The 24,752-nt window shown below is 41.5% G+C and overlaps 2 protein-coding genes across 2 annotated transcripts in view; both read right to left on the reverse strand.

The window, feature by feature from the left end:
• MANF (mesencephalic astrocyte-derived neurotrophic factor) overlaps positions 1–5,613 on the reverse strand; it is a 15,484-nt gene extending 9,871 nt beyond the window's left edge. The window contains exon 1 of the mRNA XM_009996964.1: positions 5,496–5,613. Within this exon, the coding sequence (XP_009995266.1) occupies positions 5,496–5,613 (118 nt within the window). The remainder of the gene's footprint in view (positions 1–5,495) is intronic.
• A 36-nt stretch (positions 5,614–5,649) lies between these two features.
• The window catches only part of DOCK3 (dedicator of cytokinesis 3), a 169,673-nt gene continuing 150,570 nt past the window's right edge, over positions 5,650–24,752 (reverse strand). The window contains exons 42-53 of the mRNA XM_009996965.1: positions 24,427–24,593; positions 23,878–23,964; positions 23,239–23,418; positions 22,221–22,304; positions 20,852–20,968; positions 19,880–20,001; positions 18,175–18,310; positions 17,542–17,689; positions 11,043–11,161; positions 10,616–10,703; positions 6,645–6,727; positions 5,650–6,156 (exon numbers count right to left, since the gene is read on the reverse strand). Coding sequence (XP_009995267.1) covers positions 5,650–6,156; positions 6,645–6,727; positions 10,616–10,703; positions 11,043–11,161; positions 17,542–17,689; positions 18,175–18,310; positions 19,880–20,001; positions 20,852–20,968; positions 22,221–22,304; positions 23,239–23,418; positions 23,878–23,964; positions 24,427–24,593 — 1,838 coding nt within the window. The remainder of the gene's footprint in view (positions 6,157–6,644; positions 6,728–10,615; positions 10,704–11,042; positions 11,162–17,541; positions 17,690–18,174; positions 18,311–19,879; positions 20,002–20,851; positions 20,969–22,220; positions 22,305–23,238; positions 23,419–23,877; positions 23,965–24,426; positions 24,594–24,752) is intronic.

Here is a 24,752-nt window from a genome sequence, read left to right on the forward strand (position 1 = left end):
GGCTTGGTCCAGTGTGGTGCCTCCCTGCTCCAGCCAGCCCCAGGGTGAGTGCAGGGAGCTGGGGATGGGCTGGGGGGGGCAGCACCCACTTTCCTGCAGGGAGATAGGGGCACCATGTTCACCCGAGGGGGATACAGCCACCCTGGGTACACCAGCCCCAGGGGGCTGCAGCTTCCTGGGTACCATCTCCCACTGCACTGGGATGCCATGGGGGGTGTTGGGGCCTTCTGCTGGACCCCAACCTGCCCTTGAGTGCTGCTTTCCTGGCCAGGCTCAGACTTGCAGTATGTGCCCACAGTGTGCAATGCCCACAGTGTACACGTTCCCCCATCCCCTGCCCCAGCCGTGGTGCCAGGCCCCTCTCACCAAGCTGGGCTCCACAACCCAACTCCTGCTTGCCGAGCTGCCCAAGTCCTGCCTGGCTCTCCTGGCTCCAGCTGCACCTCTAGCTCCCTCCATGCCTAGCCCTGAGCTGGCACATGCTGTCCTTGCCCATGTGTCCCATGCCCTGTTGCCCACCTCGCTTCCCTACTGCAGGGCCTTTCACATCCCCCCCTGAGCCAAGCCCTGCCCCACATCCCCCTCCCCGGGCCAGCGGAGCTCCCCTGTGTCCTCTGCACGGTTTCACCTTTTTCTCCATTTTCAGCCCCTGGGAAAGCCACCAAGCGCTTCCCTTTATCCCCAGTTTCACCGTTGCTTTAGTGTTTATTTTTCCCCAACTAGCTCCATAGACTCTTTATGTAGAAACAGGGAACAATAATTTTTACTTGAAAAATCAAAAACTTTTGAATTTCAAAAGGACTTAGATAAGAACAGCTCGATAACAGATAGTGTTGTTCCCTCCCTCGATTATTCCCTCCTTCCCTTGCTGTGCCCAGAGCTTCTCAGCTGCCCTCGGCTTCTCTGGTGCCCCGATGTTGCTCTCCAAGCCCCCAGTTGTTCCCTCCCCAGGACCTCTCCAGCCACCCCAGAGACCCACGGACCCTTCCTTGCCCCAGGGGGTTGGGGCTGACTCATCTTGCTCCTCCTCCCACTGTGGGGTTGGGGGCTCATCTGTCCAGGGAGCATCCCCTGTGCCACAGGAACCCCGTTGTCCCCTTGCTGCCAGGTCCCGGTGCTGCCTGACCCTCCTCACCCTCCCTACTCCCCCGTAAGCCAGCCTCTCAGTATTCTGAGCCTCTTTCCTTTTAACACAGGTGTCCCGGGATAAGCCAAGGGATCCCCTCACTCTTAAGCTGCGACACACTGGGACAGCGAGCACCCTCCTGTGCTCAGCTGCGGGCACTGCATGGTGAGTCCCCAGAAACGGAGGGTCATGTCTCAACAAGCCAGGGCTGGAACCATTCTGGGGGGGCTGTGGCTCAGAACTATATAACGGGAGGGGGTAGGGTTCTGTCCCCATCTTGGATGCTGTGGCCCTGGGAGCCTGGCCCTGGGAATGGGGGAATGTTGGTGTGGGTGATTGGTATTTAAATAACTTAAAAAGCAAGAAATGAAATCACTGTCAAAATGTCTTGCTGTTGTAATAAAACAAGTTAAATGAACCATCACTTGTCAAACAGCAATCTTTTGCACGACAGGGGGAAGTAGTGGCCATTTCTGCATACCTCTGGAACATGTGAGGCAGCCTGAGGATAACCCTGTCTGGAGGACAACAATGAACATACAGATAAACCACTTTAATATCAGGTATTAATCTTTAATTCCACATCACAGCAGTCGAGTGAATGGATAAGGGAAAGAAACCCCAAACAAACAGTAGATATTTACATCTAAAATTCACACCACTTATTTGTTGGTTCTGGAAACATGCTATCACAATATATACAATGAAGTACCTTTAGGACACTTGTACAAATTACTTTTTTCCTTTTAAATTTGATTTCCATTATAGATAAGATAGCTGTTTTAATTTTGTTTCAAACATGAATACACAAAAGAGAAGTGGTTAGAGGTTTTTGCCTTTTTTAAATAAGCACAGAATGCCAGAGGTTAAAAACACATTTACAGGGCAGAATACCAGTCAGACATCACAATCTATACATTTTTTGCTCAATTTCCTGTACAAATACACAGCATTCAAATGGGGATATTTACAGAGAAGCTTGATCATAGGAAAATTTAAATATCACATAATTTGTTTCCCAAAGGCTCTTGTTCTCTCCAGCCTCCCCAGTTTTGGCTGATTCTCCCACAGAAGGGATATACAATATCCCTTACCTAAAAAAGGGTAAATAATCTAAAAGGCAAACAGAGGAAAAAATGGAAAAGAATCTTAGTCTTGCACACAGTAATAAAACCAACCCAACTACTGGGGGAGGGAGGGAAGTAGGATTCAGATAAATTGTTTAATTGCTTTTCTGTTTCAGAAGGGGCCAGCAGGTACAGTGATGATGGATAGATTTGTAGCAGAATTCCATCAGTTTTCCCACGAATGCACATGCTGTGTGGTTATGCAAAGAAAACCCAATGAAGGCAAGTACATTTTAAGTTTGGATTAAATATAGAATGACGAGGTCGTGTTCAAAACATCCTGTTGCTGTGGTTTATACAAGGATTCTTCAAATCCTGCTAGGCAAGTGCAACAACTGCTGTTGCTTCCACCCACTCCAGGACTGAGCTTGATGTTGAAGTTGTGTTATGCTACAAGACACCCCACCCTACAGAGAAGTATTAGTACCAAGAAGTATTAGTTCCAAGATTCACAAAACCTTAATCTTTAATAATAGTCTTTCTATCTTCTGCCCCCTTTCAGGCAAGCACTGAAAAGCAAGACAGAATATTTGGTAGATATCAGAATAGTAACAAATTTAACTCCAGAGAGACTTAAATTTGGTAAATTCAGCCATTTATTCTGTCCTTCTCCATGCAAACTTTCCATAAACTGGGTATTTTTATACATCATGTAATTGATCTTTAAACCCTTACAAATACATTGTAATGTCAGCCTCCCAAAATGGACTCCTGTTGCACCAGGTCTCTGATTGGAGCAGGATGATACCTTTTGAGAGACTGATCAGAGCTCCAGTGGGCAAGTTTTCCAGCTGACTGGGACTTAGTCCCATATTGTAGTTTTTGCAAAGTTTTATTTGCAAGACTTGCTGTTTTTTTGCAATAAGGAAGCTCAGCAAGTCACTACACTTACTGCTTTTAATATTCCTGCGAAAAAATAAAAAAGGGGCATGGCAGATGGTATCAAATACTTATTTCTCTTAACAACTTCACTTGGAGACACTTGGTCAGATGGGAGAATAGCGTATGTGAGAATGTCACTCATTCCTAAAGAATTACCTTGACTTACCTTTACCAAAAACATAATCGAGTTGAGTTTTCATACACGTGTTCTATACCAGAGGTCCATTTTGATTCATTAACATACAGGAGTGTCCTAGTATTGGAAAACTCACTTTCCTGCTAGAAATGAAACGTCCACTATAGGTCAGGTTTTTTTAAGGTTGTTTTAACTGTGAAGGATATGATTACAAGCAGCCTGTGTTAATAACAAAATAGAGGAAGCAAGAGAGACTTTGTTCCAGCCAAATAGGCCATTTAAGAAACAAATCCATAACTTAGTATTTTTTTCATGGGCTAGAGCTTGAGAAGAAAAAGAATAAAATCCTCTTAAATTCCCCTTCATACAACTGCTGAGTCCAAACGTTGTACAGACAGACCATCCTTAGGAGAGTTCAGAAGCAATGTACTCTGCCCAGCCACTGCATTTAGAGGTAGTGCTAAAGGTGACCTGCAAAAGACTTACAATATCCTTTTTTGCTTCTTTATGCTGCCTGTAGCATGAGAAACTGAGTGTTTAGGGCAAGAACTGAATATGAAAATTAAGTGCTACTCCTGCCACTAATTTAGATGATGGAGGTAAGTCAGTCTCTTAGTTGAATGTGCTTCAGATTTGTCTGTGGTGAGAGGGTGGTTTGTTACCATCCCCTGGAGTGTGCTTTGCAATCTGCAGGTGCAAAGGGCTACTGGGAAGGCTAAAATGTGTGGGCATGGTAAGGAACATTGCTTTTTTATTTAAAAGCATTGAATATTTGATATGGTCTTGACTGAAAGTTCTTTTAAAAATACTGAAAATACAAATAAAAGATTTCTTACTGTTCTTTTCAAAGAACAGCTCTTGGCTCTGTTACCAAGTGTTTTTTTCCTGGTTTGTCATGTACTGAACTAAGCAAATACTGATTAAAAGGCTTGTTTTGTGTTCATAGATTTGTACCATCTTCACCTCTGCATGGTTCTGTTTCTTGGGATTTGTTTGTTTGGGTTTTCTTTAAAACATTCTTCAGTCATTTCTGGAGCCCATCAGTAAAAAAAAAAGGCAGTGAGGGGGAAGACTGTATTGCTGCCTGAGGAGAAAGGAAATCAACCTTCCAGAAAAGAGAAGAAGCTCTTAAAGCTTCTTTATACATTCTAAAGAAGCAAAAGAGGAAACAGACATTTCTTCTTTACAGGTTGCCTTTAAGATCCCTGACTCTAGGGTGTACACTGTATACTGAGCATTTCTTGTATCTTAGTGTTTTCTGTCTACTGTGAGAGATGGAGATTCTTTCTGCACACCAGCTGCAATGAGCTTTTGGGAAGGACTGAGGACAGTGTGGTTAACAGGGAATGAATCTCAGCTCCTGAGTGATGGAAGTTGGTGAGAATTATGTTCAGCCCTGAGGCAAGGATTGTTGGATTTGATGTGTTTAAGCCACCTTTTCTTTACTGGTTGGGTTGTCAACCAGCTGTAGCAGGAAAAACTCAATTTGGTTGTTTGCTTTTTTTTTTTTTTTTTAAACTGGAATAGAAATGCTGGTGTCAACAGCCTGCCCAAAGTTGGGCATGAGAAAGGCCTACAATTAGGTTGCAGCTCCAGTGGCTACGAACCCCCTCTCATCCTGTAGCACAGATGAATAGCATATGATTACAATGAGAAAGTAGGTTGGTTTAGCCAGTGAAAGCAAAATTTAAGAAAACAAACAGTACATAAAAAACAAAGGAGGCAGAGTTTGTTGGAAATTATATCTTGGAAATCAGTGCATCAGCACTGGTTGGATTGCCTCAGCACCTATGAACCAATGCAGGGAGATCACTGCACAGATATGTACAATCCTGCTCTCAAAAGAGCCAATATCTTCTTGAATTGCCATCTTTCCACTGCCTGCAGCTCATGCACCTTCCAGCCTGACAGTTCCCAGAATCCCTGATTTCAGCAATGAGCTTTCACTTCTGTACAGCAAAGAATATGTCCCTAGTGCAACTGTGTCTACTCATGTGCGTCTCAGAACTGGGAGGAAAGAAAGCAGTTTCAAAATCAGCTTGCCACATTCTCCCCTTTTCCCCCCCTCTGCTTAAAATTGTATTTTTCAGCTTCTGCAAGTCTCTGTGGCTTGTGTGCCATCTGATGTGTTAAGATACTGCAGAAGGAATAACTGTCCACTGCGCAGAAAGTTAAAAAACATAACGGGAAGGTGTAAAAAGAAATTAAAAAGGAAAGCAGCAACCTCCCATGCTGGCCCAGTTGCTGTTGCGGGCTCCAGACATAAACTTGCGGCAGTAGAAAATTGGTTTGCTGTTCTCCGAGTCCTTCTCTCTCTCTCTCTCTCCTGTATAGTCAGACATGGAGTGATGATACAGGCTGCTTACCAGGAGCTGTCCCTACTGCTCACTGATGCCATGCTCCCATGCTACCCTGGCCTGCTCTTCCTTTCCACCACTCACAGGTTGGGACACCTTACGATGCAATGGGCGGTGTTTGTCATCATCTTCAATTATCATCCCCTCCTCGTTCTCCATGTTTGGCAGCCGGGAGTGGTAAGGTTTGGGGGGTAGAGCAGGAGGGTCCATGGTGTCCTGAGGAATGACTCCAGATGGAGCAGAGTGGCTTCGGCATGGCTGGGATTTGAGTGACTCTAGGACATCAGGCTCAGAGAGACTGTACCTGACAGGGAGGTAGGGTGTCTCTAGGTCTTCATCCATGTTCCAGGCCTGGCTAGGGACAGAATCCATGGTGTCTGTGCGAGGAGGTGGTTCAGAAGAATGTCCAAAATTACTCTCACTCAGGGAAGAGACACCACTGCTGGCACTGCCGGATAAAGTGGAATTACTTCCATCTAGACCAGACTGTGGACTGGTGGGTGATGCAGGGATAGGATGAAGAGGGGACTGTTTGGAGGAAAACAAAACCAGGTTAAAATTTACATAAGAGGCAAGATTGCATCTTGTGTGTTGGTCCCACATTCCAGCTTTGTGCAGTGTTGTTAACAGTGGTGAAGTTCCATTATGTTGAAAATTATCAGCGATCATTAGTTTATAGATGCACTCCTCTGACTTGTATGGAAGTACCCTTTGGTGAGCAGACAAGTGTACCTAACACCACCAGGGCTGTTAAAAAACAGGAGCTGAGGTGATAATCAGGGTGCCTGAAATCACAGCATGTGACGCAAAGGAAAGTGGAAGGGCCTACAACAGTTATTTCTATAGAAGTCACCTATGGAGCAGGTTATGAGCTTTCAGTGGATTTTCTTGTGTTATTTACTAGCACATTAAAAATAGTGTATCTGTATTCAAAAGCTACTTGGTGGGAGTGGGTTAACCAGGAGCCTACGATTTTCCATCTATATCCCTCTCTGCTCTCCTACCACTTTTTTTACCTTGCGCAACGTTCGTGCAGGCAGTGCCGGAGGAGCATCACTGAGCTGGTGATGGAAGGCATCAAAGTGCAGTGAGTAGTGTCCTGGAATGAGACAAGGATCAGAAACAGACTGGTGCTGCCTCGCTGCAGCAAAAGAGCTGGGATTTTAGACTTTGTCATGGCAGGTAACAGCTCCAACTGCTGATAGCTCCACTCCAACTTCCTGATCGATAATGTGGAACACATCTGTCACGTCACAAAATGCTAACAAGAAGTTAAGTGCAGTGATAGATTTCCATCCACCCCTGTTATCAAGGATCTCATGGCAAGGCAACAGGCTCGTAAACAATGAACATTTGTAGTTTCATTAATAGCTTTCTAACCTTAAGTTACTGCTGAAGATGGTCACTGGCAAGAAGCCTGGCCATGCTTCAACACATTTAATTTGAGTCCCAAAATAGATGTGAGTCCATATTAGTATAAGGACTCTAAAAATTTTGAAGATTTTGGAAAAAATAAATTCAGTTGAAAACTTTGGTGCTAACCTAGAAGACCAGGAAAGACTTTTGGGGTTTTGTTTCTGATTGCTTTTATGGGGGGGAAAGGTCAGTTTTCAGGTGCTCTAGACTTATCTGCGCATGACTGCAGGCATTATGCAGCAGGCCTGCTGGGCATTTCCTTACCATGGGGCAGGCTTCGGGGAGGTACTGGTGGGGCCAAGATGCTCCCAGCGTGGGCAGACAGGAATGGCAGGGCCTCTCTGGTTCCGCTGTCTAGGCTCCAGCTACTGGGCGCTGCTGGCACAGCTGAAGGATTGAAACAGATTTATCTTGGGTAACATAACAGGGAGCTTGTGGGGCCAGAAGGACTGACTCTCCAGTCTGCTCTCTAGCAGTAGAAATGGATTCTAGGGACATGGTGAGTTGTAGGACTGAAGGTGCACAGAGACATTGTCTAGTCTACAGTGTGTTAAGTTTGCGGGTTGACTTTGTTAAGGAAGCGTGAGTTAGGTGGTTGTAGTGTTAAGTCTGCCCATCTCCCCTCCTGGGCCCCCTCATTTCCAGCAAATCTGAAGAGCAGTAGATCTCTGTTAGGGGGTTGTTCTGTTGGGTTCTGTTGTTTTTGGTGGGGTTTCTTTTTGGTTTTGTTTTGGTATTGTTGTCTTTTTGCAAACCAGTATGTAAATGAAATCTTTCTGATGGAATGGCAGCTAGATGGCAGCTGAGCTGCTCTGCTTGGTGGTAAATGGTGCCAGAGCAGAAGGGAACATGTGGCAGAACCCTCATGGAACACAGAGAGAGACCTGTTGCTGCACTGGTTAAGTGAAGACTGAATAAAAGATGGGGGAGGGGGAAAATTACACCTCTATCTGTTAAAAGAGGAAATCTCAACTCTAAAGCCCAAATTTACTAAGCTAGAGTAGATAAAAAATTTAATGAAAAAATACTTAAGGACAGTTCAAACTCCTTGTATTTTAGTCACCTGAAAAAGTCTTTGTTGATCAGAAAGGCTAGAAACTATGATCTTTGTGACTTTGGATTTTATAGAAATAGAACCTGCTTCTTCTTTCTAACATGAACATTTTTCAAGATCTTGAGAATTCAAGAGCATAACAAAGAAAACAGATAAAAATAGCTTTTTCCATCTTCAGTTCAGAAAATGGAAGCCTGGAGAAATAAACATGGAGTTTGACATCTGAAGAGGATTTCTCTTTAATTAAAATGCCTGCAGCCATTTTTATGCATTTCTTTTCTGAAATTATTTTGAAAGGTTTCTTTGTGTTTGTTTTTTTTTTTCTCATTTGTTCATGAGGTAGGTTGAACACAGGCTCCCCAAGACCTAAAATTCCCTGAAGAGAGATTACAAAGTGACAGCTTTGTAAGATGGAACAAACCCCATAAAAATACAAATGTGAATGTTTTTAAAGAGACACTCTCAAATTGAGAAAGGAGATAGGAAAATGTTGACAGAGAACAAGTTCAAACCAAGGAGTACATCTCAACATGGGTAATCTGCCTTCAGATGGATTTCCTGAGCATGCTGTGCACAGAGCAGAGTGCTTTCATCTGCATGACTGCAACTGGTGTCAAAAGGCTACAACAGAGGGACAAGATGCACACTGGTCTCTCCTGCAATATACCAGCATCAAGTGAAAAGGACAGAATAGAACCGCATTTGCTTGGCCTGTAAAATGACTTGTGTTTAGTTTTGCTTTTTTTAAACACTTGAGATGCAGTAGAAGAATGTGAAGAAGAGAACATGGTACCCCAGTGCATAATCCATTTATACTTTTCTCCGTGTTCCCTCATTCAAGACTTTTTGAGTATTTAAGAGTGCTGGAAATCATCCAGAGATCAGGTGACTTTTAAGAGTGGCTGCTGTCTGTTAAACTCTGTTTTATCTAAAACACTTTGGGGATGAGCCTACCTAGGGAGCTCTTTGTGCTCTGTCCTAGTTCATCTCTCTCTGCAAAAGTGCTCAGTGGCTTGGTGGCCAAGTTTAATTAGCAAGGAAGTTGCATTAGAGCCATTCTGTTCTGGGTGACTGACATCCACCTGTGTTGTTGATCAGAATTACTGAGCAGAGCTCCTGATTTGGCAAGAAATGGGGATGGGTAACTTCATGGGGCATGACTGTTAACAGAAACCAAGGCAGATGGCATCCTGACTTACAAAGAATGATGTGGGCTGCAAAAAACACCTGGCACTGCACTTATGCTGCTAACCAGGCTGAAGAGCTGGGATTCCTGTTACACTATCCCCTAAGAGAAATTATTGAACATCATCTGTGTCTTTCAGGGCTCCTATGGGCCTCTGGCTTCTTCTCTGATCCCCTTCTCTTTGTGCTGTAGACTACACTCTTGCTGAATATTGCCCACAAATACAAATTAAAGTATTTGTCCTAGTAAAGTAATAAATACTTAACTACCTTCCTTTTCCAGATCTTTCTCTTGTGCTTTATAAAGATCTCACCTCCTCTGTCATGTGTTGAGTTCAATCTTGCATGGCTAAGGTGGAGCTCTTAATCCCTCACCCCATCGTCTCAGCTCTCTGTTGTCATCACCTGTTACTGTCATCAGGTCATCATCCTGCCATTTATTCAGAACTGTTCATTGGCTTTTGGTTTTCAACTGGACTGATCTGTAAGGCTGTCACAGTGTTGGAGTAGAGGATTCTGACTTATTAGAAATTATAAAATGAAATTAGTTTTTTTTTTTTTTTTCCCAAAATGATAAAATTTAGTTCAGGCACAGCTCCTGAAGCAAAAATACTGATAAAAGTCTAATGGAGTGCTTTATGTAGGTTAGACTAGAGAGCTGCGATGGTCTTTCCTGGCCTTAAAAAAATCTTGGAAGATACCATTTTTCCTAGCCATACCCATGGCTGTTGCTTACTTAGGCAGCCTCTGGCTTAGATTTTTGACTCGTGAATTTTGCCCACTTCTGCTTTTTCAGAATGCTGCCTCTCAGATCATTTTTTGAGCCCATCGCTTTGTCCATGGCACCCCTTCCAAGAGCTCCTCCTTTTCTGCTGTACCAAACAAACTCCCTTCATGTTTTCTTCTGCATACATTACTAATACTAAACTTAATAAATAGAGTGTTTACAACAAATGTTAAAGTTTTGAACAATAAATGCATATTTTTAAAAAAAACCAGTATTTAAAAATACCATCCAAAACCCATGCCCTCTTCTTTCATGTGCTGCTTTGGAAGTTTTGCTTGATAAAGGCTGCAGGATTTGTTTCAAGAACAAAATGCTCAACTCAGAAAGCTTTCTGAAATAAAGAGGTTTGTGCAGCTCCACCCTTCTGTGAATGATCTGAAATGACTATAGGTTGGCAGAAGGCCCAGTTAATTAAACTGTTAATTAAACAAATGTGAGAGAGTGCACTCTGCCAGGAAATGTAGAAGCCCATTTGTTACTTGCTGTAGCATGACCAGAGTAGTAATATTTTAGAAAGCATGCATGCTAACTAGGAAAAAGAGTACCTTTCTCAGCCACAGACAGGTTGGGATCACTGCAAGGTTTGCATGGTCCAATCATTTGCTGGATCAAGGCGCGTTGGAAATTTGGAGGCTAAGGGAGAAGAAAAAAAAGTTACAGAGCAGCTGGTACAAAGCCCTGGGGCTTTCTGATTGCTTTTTTTAAGCAAGGAAAGTTGTTTAAAGAATTGATGGGAACATTAGACTGGGTCTACATAAGCAAGTAGTTGTGGATCTCTAGAGTGTAACAGTGCTGACCACCAAAGCAGGTGGCTCTTGGGGTCAGTGGATAGAAGTTCTGTGTTGCCTCTGAAAACGATCCTAAGTTGTTGTGCTTTCCAAAAATAAGAAGGGAAGCTTTAAAGTGGTGAAAAATAGTAAAACTTAAGCTACAGTTTCAGGTGATGGAAATGACATAACGTGGATGTGTTACCTGTCCGTTTTCCATGATAGCTGCAGGATACATGGCACTGCTGGGTCGGTCCCGATGGGCTGGCAGCAACATCATCATCTCCCGAGAGTGGCGGTACTTATCTGGTAGAGAGGGAGAGCCTGTAAACAAGTGAGAGTGATCACGTACACGTGACAAACACCAGCCACGTCTCTGCATGCCCAGTCATCTGGGCCTCCTCTGCCATTTGTTCAGACAGATGCTCTTACAGGACTCAAGGAAACATGGTGCTGAGCCCACAAAGCAGCTGTTGGTGGGGTGCACAGCACAAGGGTGACATAAAAACTGGCTTGTTATAGACAATTAAGGACCTATCACGTAAGGTGTGTGAGATGTGTGCATCCCTAGCTGTATGTTGCGAAGTTATATGTTAAAAAAACAATCAAAAAGAGGGAATCTGTGTGGATTTGGCTGTGGTGTACAGTGCTTACTGCTCCACTGCCTCATGAAGTATTGTAGAGTTATGGAAATTCCATAACATTGTGCATTTTAGGACTGTATCAGGAAGAAAGGAATACATCATTCAGTTAAAGCAGGAAGCTATTTGTTCCTCAGTTCTGGTAGAGATAGTTTGATGTGTTGCCACTGAGTTGGCAATACCTTGGTTAGCTTCTGCTTTGTTAAGGTAAAAAAACTCCAGTAATAAACAGAATTTTCTGTAAACGTGGGTGGCACTTTGCTTATAATGCCACTGGGTTATGTATGATGAGTACTGAGTGTGTTGGAATCCTGAGGCATTTTCTGACATCAGGACATTTACCAATGCTTAGAGTTACATATCAGGAATATTCTTGACTGTTAACTATTACTTATCTGTGTAGTTGTCAAGATATTTAAGGTAAAAAGCTTCCTGGTGCATGGAATTATTTGGAACTCATGTCCTTCTAGATGAGAGCCATCTAACAGTGTGCCTTATGAGATGCAACAGCTGATTGTGGATTTGCCAGAAGAACAATTCCCATCAGTGACTTCCTAAAGTTTAGTACTGCTGATACGTGCATCCCTTGGGATACACAATATTAGGCAGGAATGTTCTGAAGCTGCTAGAGTGAGCTTTAATTTGCACTGATTATTTCACTGCGTCACAAACACGCACTTAACAGATGGCAGCACACAGCGCATCACAGAGCCATGCTGGCTGGTGGGGAATACATGCCCCCTCTTGCAGACTTTCCACAACCACACACATTACCTGGACAGCACTCCCAACGTATCAGCAAAGGCATTGGTACTGGATAATGCAGCTTTTACCCCAGCAAAAGCAAACATGCAGTTTTTGGGACTGATATTCAGCACACAGTGGAAGGAACAATGTGTCCAGCAGAATGCAGGGTAAGGTCCTACAATTGCAACAATTCCATCAGGGGTGGCAGATCCCAGATTAATCTCCACCCCCACCCTGACATGAACAGCCACAGAGGATCTGCATTCTAGTTCCAAACTCATTTTCTCCCCAGACATAAAACAGAAACATAATTAGACAACATTGTTTGCTCTTATTTACAACATCAGCTTGGAAGACAGTGTTAACGCTTTATGCTGAGTCTCTTTTACTCACACATCACAGGTAGTCCTGTTCCTGCATGGCAGATGTGAGGATGCTGAACTTTTAGCTGTGCCCAGAACTACATCACAGAACAACCTATACTCCAAACTTTTCTTTTTATTCATCTTGTGTCATCCTTGTCATTTTACATCCAAGATGCAAACCACCTCCGTGTGCCATCAGTTTACATGGAGCTAGAGTTTCCACAGACCTTGTATTGCATGACCTGAAAAATCCCATGTGCTAAATATGGTGGCAGAGTTTAGTTTACAAAATAGCTCTGCTGTTTGGTACCCTAAATTTGTGAAGAACCATAGCTATAAAGATTGTAACAGATTATGCCAAGTATCCAGTCTGCAAAAAAAATTTACTACTGGTACCCCTGAATTGCAGGTCAGAAGAGGAGTGGCTGTAACTGCTTTTATTAGCAGTCAGGCCTGTTTCTTTGAACAGACAGAGAGCACAATCACCATGGCTTCTTTTAGGCACTGGCAAAATTTAAAAACAAAGTAAAAAAAAAGTTATTAAATGCTTCCAGAGCAGCCAGTGGCCATGTAAAATGCTGCAGCATGTACCAGGCTTTACTGCTTGTAGCTTGGTACACTTGATGTGTTCATCTGTTAATGAGAAAGGAAAACCTACGCTGAAGCCAGAGGTAGTTTTTAATGATGAAAATATTAATCCACTTGTGTCAAGTATTAGTTTTAGGGAATGAAACTGAAAAGTAATGTAGTTTGAAAAATTCCATATCAATTAATCTTTTCTCCTGATTCATCATTTGTATAACTGTTATGAAAACGGTTTGCTCCTGCACCAAATAATAACTTTTTTTCTCTTTTAAGAACCCATAAGGGTTTTTAAGAACCCATAAGGGTTCTTGCAAAGTGCTAAGTAAGACACTAGGACTCCTTTTCTACACCTAAAAAGGGAGCTGAGCAGTAGGGATGCCTTAAGAGGTGACTCATCAAGTGGGAGTTACTTTTAGAATGCACCAGGAGTCCCAAACATATTTGAAATGACATTACTGAAAAAAACCTAACCAACTCCTAGCTGTTTCCAGGTCTTTCTGTGTTACAATTACTGCCTAACAAACACTGGCTTATCTGGTATTTTAACTTAAGGAAGGTTAGACCAGGGCTTCATGAGTTGCCTCAGATGAAGCTGAAACAAACTGAATTTCTTACTGATCCTCCATGCAACAACAGTGTTGCTTTCTTGAGAAGGAAGAAACTACATAAGGTGAAAGCCAGGTGAAAACTGAAAGATACATATTTACTAATCTAACAGTAACTAGCAAGATCTTTATTGTTAGCAACAGAATTAGAAAATTCTTACTGTATTCTGATTACAATTTTTATTTAAAACTTTTGCTCTAACTTTTGTATATTAAAACTACTGTGAGGTTTGATGCTTTTATCTGCTCCTCAGTCATACAATCAAATCAAGTCTTGATGACTACCGTTTAAACAAAATGTTGGATTAACGGCTTTATTTATTTTCTTTGGACAAGCCAAATAATTAGCTTGTGTGAAAGGGTAATTTTTTTGAAGTGGACAATTAGAAATAAGATTTAAATTCTTGCTAGATTTTTAACACGAATGGCCATGTTTTCCTTTGGTCACTAGGGGAACTAATTATATTATAATTATACCCATCTCTTCAGAACAGTGCTAGTAGCTGAGCTCCAAAAGGACTCTGCAGTTAAACAGAGAAGGTGGTAGAAGTATCTGGACAATGCAATAGTGTTTTTTCACCTTTACATTAATATTTGAAATAAATGAGAGAAGTGTTTAAACATCTGTCAGAAACCTAGAAATCCAAGGTAACCGTGCTCAGGTTAAAGCCACAGGTGACAAAGATGCCAAGTTGATAAATTTAGGTGGCCTGTACCAAATAAACTGTTGGCTTTCATATACTTCCCATCTGAAAAGTGGTTAACTGGCAGCATCGTGACTATTGCAGCTTTGTTGGCAGTCTCAGCAGAAAGGCTAGGGATTGGATGGGTCATGGTGACTGAACTATCCTCTCACCTCTAGAGGTGGTCCCTCCAGGACAGAGATGAGGCACATTGGTGGGGGCAGCGTGGGGAAACTTGCACGGCTGCCGCCCATGCTGTATCTGTTCTGTGGATAAATAGAGGGCTTCAGCCTCCAGAGTTGTCAATCCAGCACCTTTCACCAGCACTAAATTAAAAAGAATATAAATAAATACCAAAAAAAAAAAAAAAAAGGAAAAAAATAGAAAAAGGATAGAGGTGCACTGGCAGAGCTGCAGTTGCAATGTTTGTGAAGTACCTTACTCCAGCCAGTGATACTGGTCTCTTATTTTCACAAGCATCAAATTCACCCAATTAAAAAGAAAACAAAACACAAACCAAACCAAAAGGAAAAACCACCAAGGAGAAAAACAAAGCTGTATCACTACAGTGGAACTTAAGTGTAAGGGCTTTTTCTCATTACAAACAACTCCATTCCAAACAGCAGCGTTGTACTAACCAGAATAGTGAGTTGCACAGTGTGAAACACAGAGAGCATCTGGACTTCACTGGAAGTGAAATCCCTTGGTCATGTCTTAATGCTGTGCTCCCCCAACTTAAAAGGGAACGAAAGTAGCAGAAAAGAAATGTTGTATCATAGGCTATCAAAACATGTAAGCGTAAATAATAAAATAGATACACATATATTTTGAAATGTTTTTCAAAACAATTACTTCTCTCGCTTCCACATTTGTTGTCATTTACACTGTCTAGTTCTCATCTCTGGGAGGTGCTGTTGACTCATCCACCAGCACCATACCCTCTGTAAGCATTCATCACTTTGGTTTCTAAGCAACAGCAAAGAATACAGTAAAGAGGAAAGTTGGTGATGCTGTGAAATCACCAGGCTGAGAAAGACTGGCACAGCCTGTCCCTGTGAGCACAGGACTTTTAAAGCAGAAAACAGCCTGAAACACTGACCAGCACTAAATTAAAAAGAAAATAAATAAAAAACAAAAAAAAAAAAAAAAAAAAGGAAAAAAAATAGAAAAAGAATAGAGGTGCACTGGCAGAGCTGCAGTTGCAATGTTTGTGAAGTACCTTACTCCAGCCAGTGATACTGGTCTCTTATTTTCACAAGCATCAAATTCACCCAATTAAAAAGAAAACAAAACACAAACCAAACCAAAAGGAAAAACCACCAAGGAGAAAAACAAAGCTGTATCACTACAGTGGAACTTAAGTGTAAGGGCTTTTTCTCATTACAAACAACTCCATTCCAAACAGCAGCGTTGTACTAACCAGAATAGTGAGTTGCACAGTGTGAAACACAGAGAGCATCTGGACTTCACTGGAAGTGAAATCCCTTGGTCATGTCTTAATGCTGTGCTCCCCCAACTTAAAAGGGAACGAAAGTAGCAGAAAAGAAATGTTGTATCATAGGCTATCAAAACATGTAAGCGTAAATAATAAAATAGATACACATATATTTTGAAATGTTTTTCAAAACAATTACTTCTCTCGCTTCCACATTTGTTGTCATTTACACTGTCTAGTTCTCATCTCTGGGAGGTGCTGTTGACTCATCCACCAGCACCATACCCTCTGTAAGCATTCATCACTTTGGTTTCTAAGCAACAGCAAAGAATACAGTAAAGAGGAAAGTTGGTGATGCTGTGAAATCACCAGGCTGAGAAAGACTGGCACAGCCTGTCCCTGTGAGCACAGGACTTTTAAAGCAGAAAACAGCCTGAAACACTGAGCACCAAAACCCCTCAGATCCTTCAAAAAATTCAGACCTCACATGCCAGCTGAGGCACATCCATTTAAGGACATCTTCCTGACATGACAGCCCCCAGTTCCATGTTCCCTTTCCTGTTATGCCAGTTTCATCTGGTTACTTTACTATTTGCCTTCCAGCCCTAAGCAATTAGCAAAGGTATTTGTCTTTATTTGAAAATGTCTACTTCTCACCTTCCTACTCCATCTAATCCTTCAATTAAATCACTTTGAGGCATCTGTATCATAGTAACAGCCAGTCAATTAACATTTTTACTGCAAGATTGAGCAAAAAAGCATCAAGCTGGCCTGAGAGAAAGGGCCCTCTCTGTATTCTGTGTCCATAAAGAGACATACAGTTCCCCTGTATGGGAAAAAAGGGTCATTTTTAGTTATCAGCCTCTATCTGACTACATCCTGGATACCTTCTTCTTCAGACACCTGTGAAAAGAGGTGTAGAAATTTGTGAACCTGCAATTAAGAATCCAAAATGAGAGGGGAAAAAAAAAAAAAAAGGAACTTGACTAGAAGTTACCAAAGTCAGAAGATGGCACAGAGTGGTTTTGCTTCAGCTCTGAGGCTTGGGAAGAAAATTATCAACAATATCAACACCACCTACTTTAACAGCAAAGGCAACATGAGCACCCCTAGAGTCTGATTTTACTTTTTTCCTTTCTTTAAGAATTTCCCAGCAGGGAAGCCTTTCTTTTAACTCCAGTGCTTAAAATTTTTCTTTTAACATTCATCATACACATACATTTCTGTTAAACTGCCTCATGTTCTTTTTTTTGTGCCATAATTTCATTAAACGTGTACAATGATTTTTTTGCCTTTGGCTTCATGATCTGTCTCTTAAGTACTGTACTGAAGACCATTCTTGTTTTCCTCTGGCTTGCCTGCCACAATTTTGTGTCAGAACAATGGAAATACAGCTGCCTGAAACCAGCATGTATTTAGAGATACATTCCAAATACTGCTGAAAAAAAGTATTAAATCCATTGCTGAAGAATGAAAAACAATTTTAAAGAAATCATCTTTGCAGAGGCATTTACAGCTCCAAAAGAGAAACACTGGTCTATTTCAGTGTAGGTGGTCTTTCACCAGAAAGTCAACAGGGTTGCCTGGTTTAGGGGATGCCTGCAAGTCCAGTTAACCCTTCATTTGGGTCCATCCATTCTTACCTCGAGCACTGGAAGGGGCAGAGTTAATCATCTGGGATGGTGCCGAGTGAGTAGAGCTCAGGCTTGAGGTGGAAGGGCTTGCCTGGGGGGAGGATAAAACAGAGAGGTTGGTGACTGAGCCTTGGTGCCTGAAGGTACAGAAAACAAGCTGCAGGAGGCAGAGAAATCATCAGGAGAGATTTGAGCGGATCAGTGGATTATTTACCTGTCTAAAGTCACCTAGTGCAGCCTCTGTCTAGGAAACAGGTTCAGCTCAGGCCACTACAGATCTGCCCTCAGGACTGTGGGACTCATTTCACCCCCCCCAGAAAGGAAGAGGAACACTACCTGTCTGTGTTGAACAGGTCATACAAATAACACGCCAACCAAAATGGCACTTTCTGAAAGCAACAGTATGATCCTGGACTGCAGTAGCAACTTTCATTGTACAAATAAAGAAGATTTCTCCCCAAACTAAAACTGGCTGAATTACTTTCTCATCCTTCTTGAACAATGTTAGCTTCTACCTATTCAGTTCTTTGAGAAGAATATTCCAGGACAGATGTGCACAGGTGAAGTGTACCCCTAAGCACAACCCCCCTGAGCACATTCAGCACTGCCTGCCAGCCGCTGCAGGCGGTGCTGGAGCTGTACCTGCATGTGGTACATGTCTTCAGCAGTCTCCCCCACAGAACTGTCTGTCAGGATAACCAGGTTTCCTGTTTCGCTGGAAGTGTGGGACGACAAAGAGGATGATGAGTGTCGGACTGAACCGAGCAAGTTCAGTGGGCTGGAATAAAACCAGAGACAGAACAAGGGCATCATTATTGTTTTGAACCTTAGTTTTCGTTTGTGAAGGCTGATTTTGTTTCCAAGCTAGTAAGTACCCACAGTTACCTGCTGCTTTAGGTCACGTCTTTATGTCAAACACATTTGAAAAATCAAGCTGAATAAGCCTAAAAAAACCCATAAATGTGCGTAAATAGGAAAAATATGACAATAAGGCCACATATCAGACAACATAGAATGTAGGATGTAAAATTTCAGAGTCTAAAGCCAGGTTAACATCATGTTATGACACAGAGTGCATATTTTTTTTTGTTTATAACAGAACATTCTGATATCACTCATTTTTAATCCTGAAGTACAAGTGGGAGCAGCTTAAAAAAACATCCCAAAGGACATGGACAAGCACAAAGCACACAGGTCAAAACAAGTTTTCCTCATTGCATCTGTTGGGCCTCAGCGTTACAGCTGAAGGCACCCTTGTAGCTGACAGTAAATTAATGAAGCCCAGCTGGTGTGCAGGCTACACCCAGATCTCACTCTTGAAATTGTTTTGTCTCTCTGAATCACATGCATAAATACATACTTCGTACACTACAGACTCCCTACCTTGCCCTAAGAACTAAAAAAAGGCTTTACAAAGTGAGAATTTTTGAGGAAAATTATCATCCAGCACCAATTGTTGGCTGCCAAGCCCTTAAAGTAGTTAAAAGAGTTACTCAATTTTCATAGTAAAAAGAATTTCACCATCCTGGATTAATGTAATCAAGACCAAGCCTCCAGAGTTTTTGTGCCAGGCTTTAAAACCAGCTGAGCTACGTGGACCCACCAAGAGAAGTAAACATGGAGGAACAATTAAAATTTTGTAACATCACAGACATTCCTGTCAACTGTTCTTCATACTCGTATGGATATGTACATTTTCAAATAAAGAAATTTTGGCTGGATACAAAAATATTTTTGCCCTGAAAATCCCAATTTTTATCCTCATTATCTTAATTTTTACAGATGGATATTCAGTTTGAATAAGCATCCACATTTCTGGATATTGCTGTGAAGGCTGAGACATTTTCTGGTATTCTGGTCTGTCCTGGTAGTCAAACTGTGACATGATCAAAAGATCATTACATTTGGGTTCTGATTTGATCAGAATTACAACAAACAACGTGAACATTTTCTAATCCTTAAAAATGGCAACATACTGAGTTGGGTTCTAAAACAAGCAATAGCATTTTCCTTTTATGGTAGCTAAGGACCCATCTATTTGCTATTTGTGTAACAACAGAAGTTGGAATCTCCAGAGTCATACTGAATCTGGAGATCACAGTGGGAGATGTGGTTTTCTTCCTCTCCAGTAAGTGAAGTGATGGAGATTTCTGCAAATTGGATTTCTCAACTTGTTTATTCAAATTCTCAATCAAACTTTAATAATTAGCACTTAATGAAGAGGAAAGGCACTTCTGCCAAAACTCATCCTGCTCCTCCTGCAGTACTGTTAACCACGTCTTAGATCTTTGAATCTTAACGCAACAGTGTGCAGAGATCCTAGGTACTTTGGACAAAAGCAGGGTACCTGTGTCGATGCACCAGCTTGATGCTCTCGGGGCTCATCGGTCCGTGCGACACCAGGACGTTGCTGCGCGGTGTGCTAGAGCCAGAACAGGCTGGACTCAGTTTATCCAAACCAGGCAACTCCTGCAAAGGAAACATCCTTTAACTAAGTTGGCCGTGGAAAATTACAGGTTTTCTTCGTGGGAAAATCCTGATCTGTTTCCATGTTCCCTACAGTCATCCTCAGTTATCCTGCATTTCCACAGGATTGAGAACTTCAGTGCTTTACAACCCTATTCACTGTTTATTTCCAGTAAGACTTTCTAGCTGCTATTTCAGGAATTTGGGAGGAAAGCAGAGGCATACTGTGGCCCAAGTTACAGCCACATACACTTTCCAAAACAGAAATGTGGACTCAAAAATACAGATCTTGTCCAAACTCTCAAGAAAGGCAGCAAACTCAAACTGGCAACTGCAGCCTGTACAGATATCGTCTGCTTTGAAATAGAAAGGTTGTATTTTAAAATCCTGGTACTGTTACTTCTGGCTGTCCTTGCACAGTGACAGTTCCTAAGAATGGAGGAAAAAGCCTTCGAGTTAGAAGCTACCTTAGAAAAAACATGTTCCAGTTGGAAAGTGAAGTGCTAACACACATATTTGAAATAATTCTTCTACATTATAAAAATATATCCTTTAGTTTGGTTGTGATAATGTTCAAGATAGTGTCTAGGTATTCATAGAGATAGTGTAAGACAGTAACTGAAAATTAAGCTTTACAATTGTTTTGTGATACAACAAAGAACATACAATTACAAATTCTAGTTTAAATTAAAGGCTAAGTTAACAGACTTACTAGGACTGCCTTCTTGCACAAAAATCAGTAATTCTTTAGACAATTTGGCAATCTAGTAGGTTCAAACAATGCTGTCTCTGCCCAGTTCTTTTGTGAACCTTAGTGCAACTGATGGAACTTTAATCATAACAGTGAGCTTACATGGTACAGACTGGATCGCATCATCTGGAACTGGTCTATCAGTTTCTTATGCAGTGGACGCATTTCTGGGTGCACAAATTTCTCGTGGACTGCCAGACCCACCCCTAAGACATGTACCTGTTAAAAAAAACCCATGACATCACAAAACCAAATTAATGATGTCCAAGAGACAGAACAGATGCCTGTCCTGCAGTTGAGTCAGTGTGCAAGAAAGTACTGTAAAATATCACTGCTCATTTACATGACTGGTGCTAATTAAGCAAGCCCAGGAGACCTGGCAAGTTCATATTACTTCAACAAGTACTTAAAGTGTGAGACAAGTACATGTATGTCATGTTGGTTTACTTTCGTTAAGAGATAACTGTAAAAAACTACCAGATTGAGTCTCTCTCCAGAGGGAACAGCATCGTGTCCTCACACAGACAATTCAATGTGACAGAGAAAATTCCTTCCACCCAGTGTCAGAGAAGGGTGAAAGTTGCCAACAGAGATTTCCAAATGGAGTTCATGATAATGGAGCTGAACAGTGGCAGAGTGGCACATACAGCCACTCTTCCTGTTGCTCATCAGTTATTTTTAAAGGTCACTTTTTCAAAGGTCAAATATATAAGTGATTGAATGAGATTATATAAACTCTCAGATGGAAGAAAACAGTAATGATAGCAGGCTTAAGATGTATATAATTCCCTACATGATCCAAACTCTGCACAAACAATAACTAATTAATCTTCAAACATTCTCTTGAGGATTCGAGGGGAAGATAATCTTTATCTTTATTTTACAGAGGGGAAATCTGAAATGCAGTTAAGTGATTGAAGAAACAGGCCTAGTAGTCTTGTTCAGACTTGGACACACTGTTTAATGGGCTATATCTTGCCAAACTCAGTTAAGAGGGATGTGATTTTCTGATTTCACTCCCATCAAAGCATTCATCTAGCTTTATCTGCAAAGATGTTTCATGGAGAAACTAATGAAAAATAAAACTGCAGATAACAGAAACAGGCATTAAGTTTTCCCATGTAGCTCTGCCAGTTTAATCTCAAACCTGACCTGTCCTGACTTTAATTATCTTTGAAATTTACTGGGAAGACATAATTCAAAATGCCAAAAGTTAATGACAGGCTTGAAACTTGGCAAGATGTATATTGGATAATATATGGAGATAACAAAATTAATGCAATTCTGGATAAATTTCACCTCACATCCCATCCATAAGGCAAATGGCTTGTTCATAAACTCTTTGGTTATTTGTCCTGTCTTGTTTAAATGTCTTTTTGATCTCCTGTAGCAAAACTCTTTCTTTCTGAATCAGTCAGCTGGATCTGATATGTTATCCACACACTGTTCTTTTGCATCTGAAAAACAGTACCTGTTCCTGCATGAGTTCCTTGAGCTGTGTAATCTTCTCTGCATCTCCTGGGTGCTTTGTGATATAATCTTTATCAAAAAAGGCCTGTAGGGAGGGAAAAAAAAAAAGCCTTCTGGTTACTCAAAGATACTTCACTGTAATTTGGTGTCAAAGGATGAGAGGAAGACATCCAAAAAAAAGAGGAACAGCTCAATATTACTGCTTTTAGCACCCTGGGATCCAGGTAAAGCTGCAGTGTAGTTCTGGCAACCTAGACCAGTCTATTGAATCACAAGTCTGACCAAGTTTCCCCATGTGATAGTGAGGAGCAACAGCACTAAGCCTTGTATCATCCAGTTATCTGAATTTTATTTAGTTTCCTTCACATAACTGCCTAAAGTTAAAGGAAGTAAGAGAGCAAAATGGTAACTAATGTAAAACATGAAGAGTGTTCTCTTCAGGTGAGGCTTTGTAGGGGAGATGTGTCCCACACCCCACGACTGCTCCTGACATTTCCCAGTATTTCATCCTAGACTGACCTTTTTCCATGTGGAGTTTAAGTATCAGCTTGCCAAAGATTATGCCGGATAACGTACTGCATATAAGATCATTTTAGGGTTACAGTGGGTCTTAAATTAGGCTAGCAAAGATAATGAGCAGCATGAATTAGCAGCTTTTCCTGATTACAGTCTCAATTATGAGGAATCCCACTGCCTCTATTGCAAAATGGATTTATAACATAAGCAGTGTATAAAAAAACCCATGCTTCACTCTTTACCTGCCAAATCAGGATTTTGAGGTAAGCCAAGTTTCACTCTTGAGAACTCCCACTGTCAACTCTACCTACTGCAATCCCACCTTTGGATCCTCCTGTTGTGTGTCTGTGTAAGCACTGATGCAGAGTAACCAAATAGGGGTTTTAACCTCATATTTATAAAACATGCATGAACATTTCCTAATTCATACTTTCTTTGAAACAGCAATTGAAATTAATTTGAAAAACAGATGCTACTAAATTCAGCAGCAGAGCCTTGCTTACCTCCTGGTATCGTGCAATTCCCCCATTAACAGCTGCATCAATCACTCCATTCAGGCACATACTGAGCAGATTAATGTTACCATGCATTTGTTTATGCTGGTACTGGCTTATCAGTGTTCTCAGCTCCTGGTTTTTGTTCTCAACCACTTGAATGGCATTTTCCAAAGGACTGACTTCAACCTCAAAGGCAATAAAATGGACTTTAGTTCCATGGACACCTCACTGAGACTTACTATCTTCATTGTAATGAAAAGAAAGTCTAGGACTGTTCAGTGATTCCTCTTAGTTTGTACAGCTTTGTAGAAAATTAGCTGCATTAACAAACTTTACTGTTGGCAGTGCTATATTTCAGGTCACTGACGTGTGGTAACTTCTGTATACTGAAGACATGAAAACAATGCAATTATTCCATATTTTTGGTACTGTCTCCATTATGTTGTCATGTTCCTTCACATAATTCCACCAGTTACATTCAGCAATTATTTAGACTAAGTGGTGGAAAAAGGATATAGTTAAACACTGATAAACTTCGTAAATTTAAATTGTATGATTTCAGCCAAAGGAGTTTTTAAGTTGTCTATCCCACGTCCTAAGTAACTTGTGATTTCAAATCCCAGTTACAGGAACTATGAATATTACCAGTTCTCTTCTTTCCACTTCAAACCAGCGAGAGATCCCAGGCAGACTGTGGGTCAAGGTCAGAGTGGTACGTTCAATCCACAGGCTCTGCAAAGAGTGATGGAGGATGTGAGGGACACAGTGAATCTGTCACATCAGCTGTGCTTTTACTACAGGTGCTAAGGGGGTAGAGTTCAGAAAAGAATATAGTAACCTTCTGAGCATTAACTTACTCTGCAGAATGCCATGCTAAAAGTCACTTGAACAAGAAACCCAAGGTTCACTATGCTCTAAAGCAGCATTTCTATTAATTTTTAAAGGCTGTCCACCAATTCTGTTCCAGTGGGAACCAAGGTGACACTGTGGACATCCATGGCAATAAGGGAAAAAACCCCACCCAAATAAGAAAACCTATCCTTGCTTCAGAGTGCATTTCTCCTGCCACTAAAGTAACTCACCATTCAACTGGCAAATCAGGTTTACTTGAAAGACTGTATCAGCATAAAATTATAAGACAGCATTCGCCTTGAAGAGATTAACACTTAAGCATTGCTTTTTCATTATTTCTACCTTAAATTCATTCTCCTTGTCCTTTGGGCCTTTGTGGAAGGGTCTGTCGTAGCGGAATTTCCGGATGTTGTTGACTCGGTAAAAACTCTTGATGCGATCAGGGACACGGTCCATCTGCAGCACGTCTATATTGTCTGGGATGGGAGTCACTGCATAGATCTGTAGATCTGTACATTATGTAGTCAAAGAAAGCCACAGGATATCAAGCAGAAAAGCTGCCTGTGCTGTGGAAAGGCACAGGAAAAGGCACATACTCTTTTGCAAGTGAAAACAACAGAACACCAGTCTGGAACTACTAGGAGGGTCTACAGAGTTACAGTAACTAC

This window comes from Chaetura pelagica, unplaced genomic scaffold (assembly GCF_000747805.2).
Source record: "Chaetura pelagica isolate M959 unplaced genomic scaffold, ChaPel_1.0 scaffold24, whole genome shotgun sequence".
Lineage (NCBI taxonomy): Eukaryota > Metazoa > Chordata > Aves > Apodiformes > Apodidae > Chaetura > Chaetura pelagica.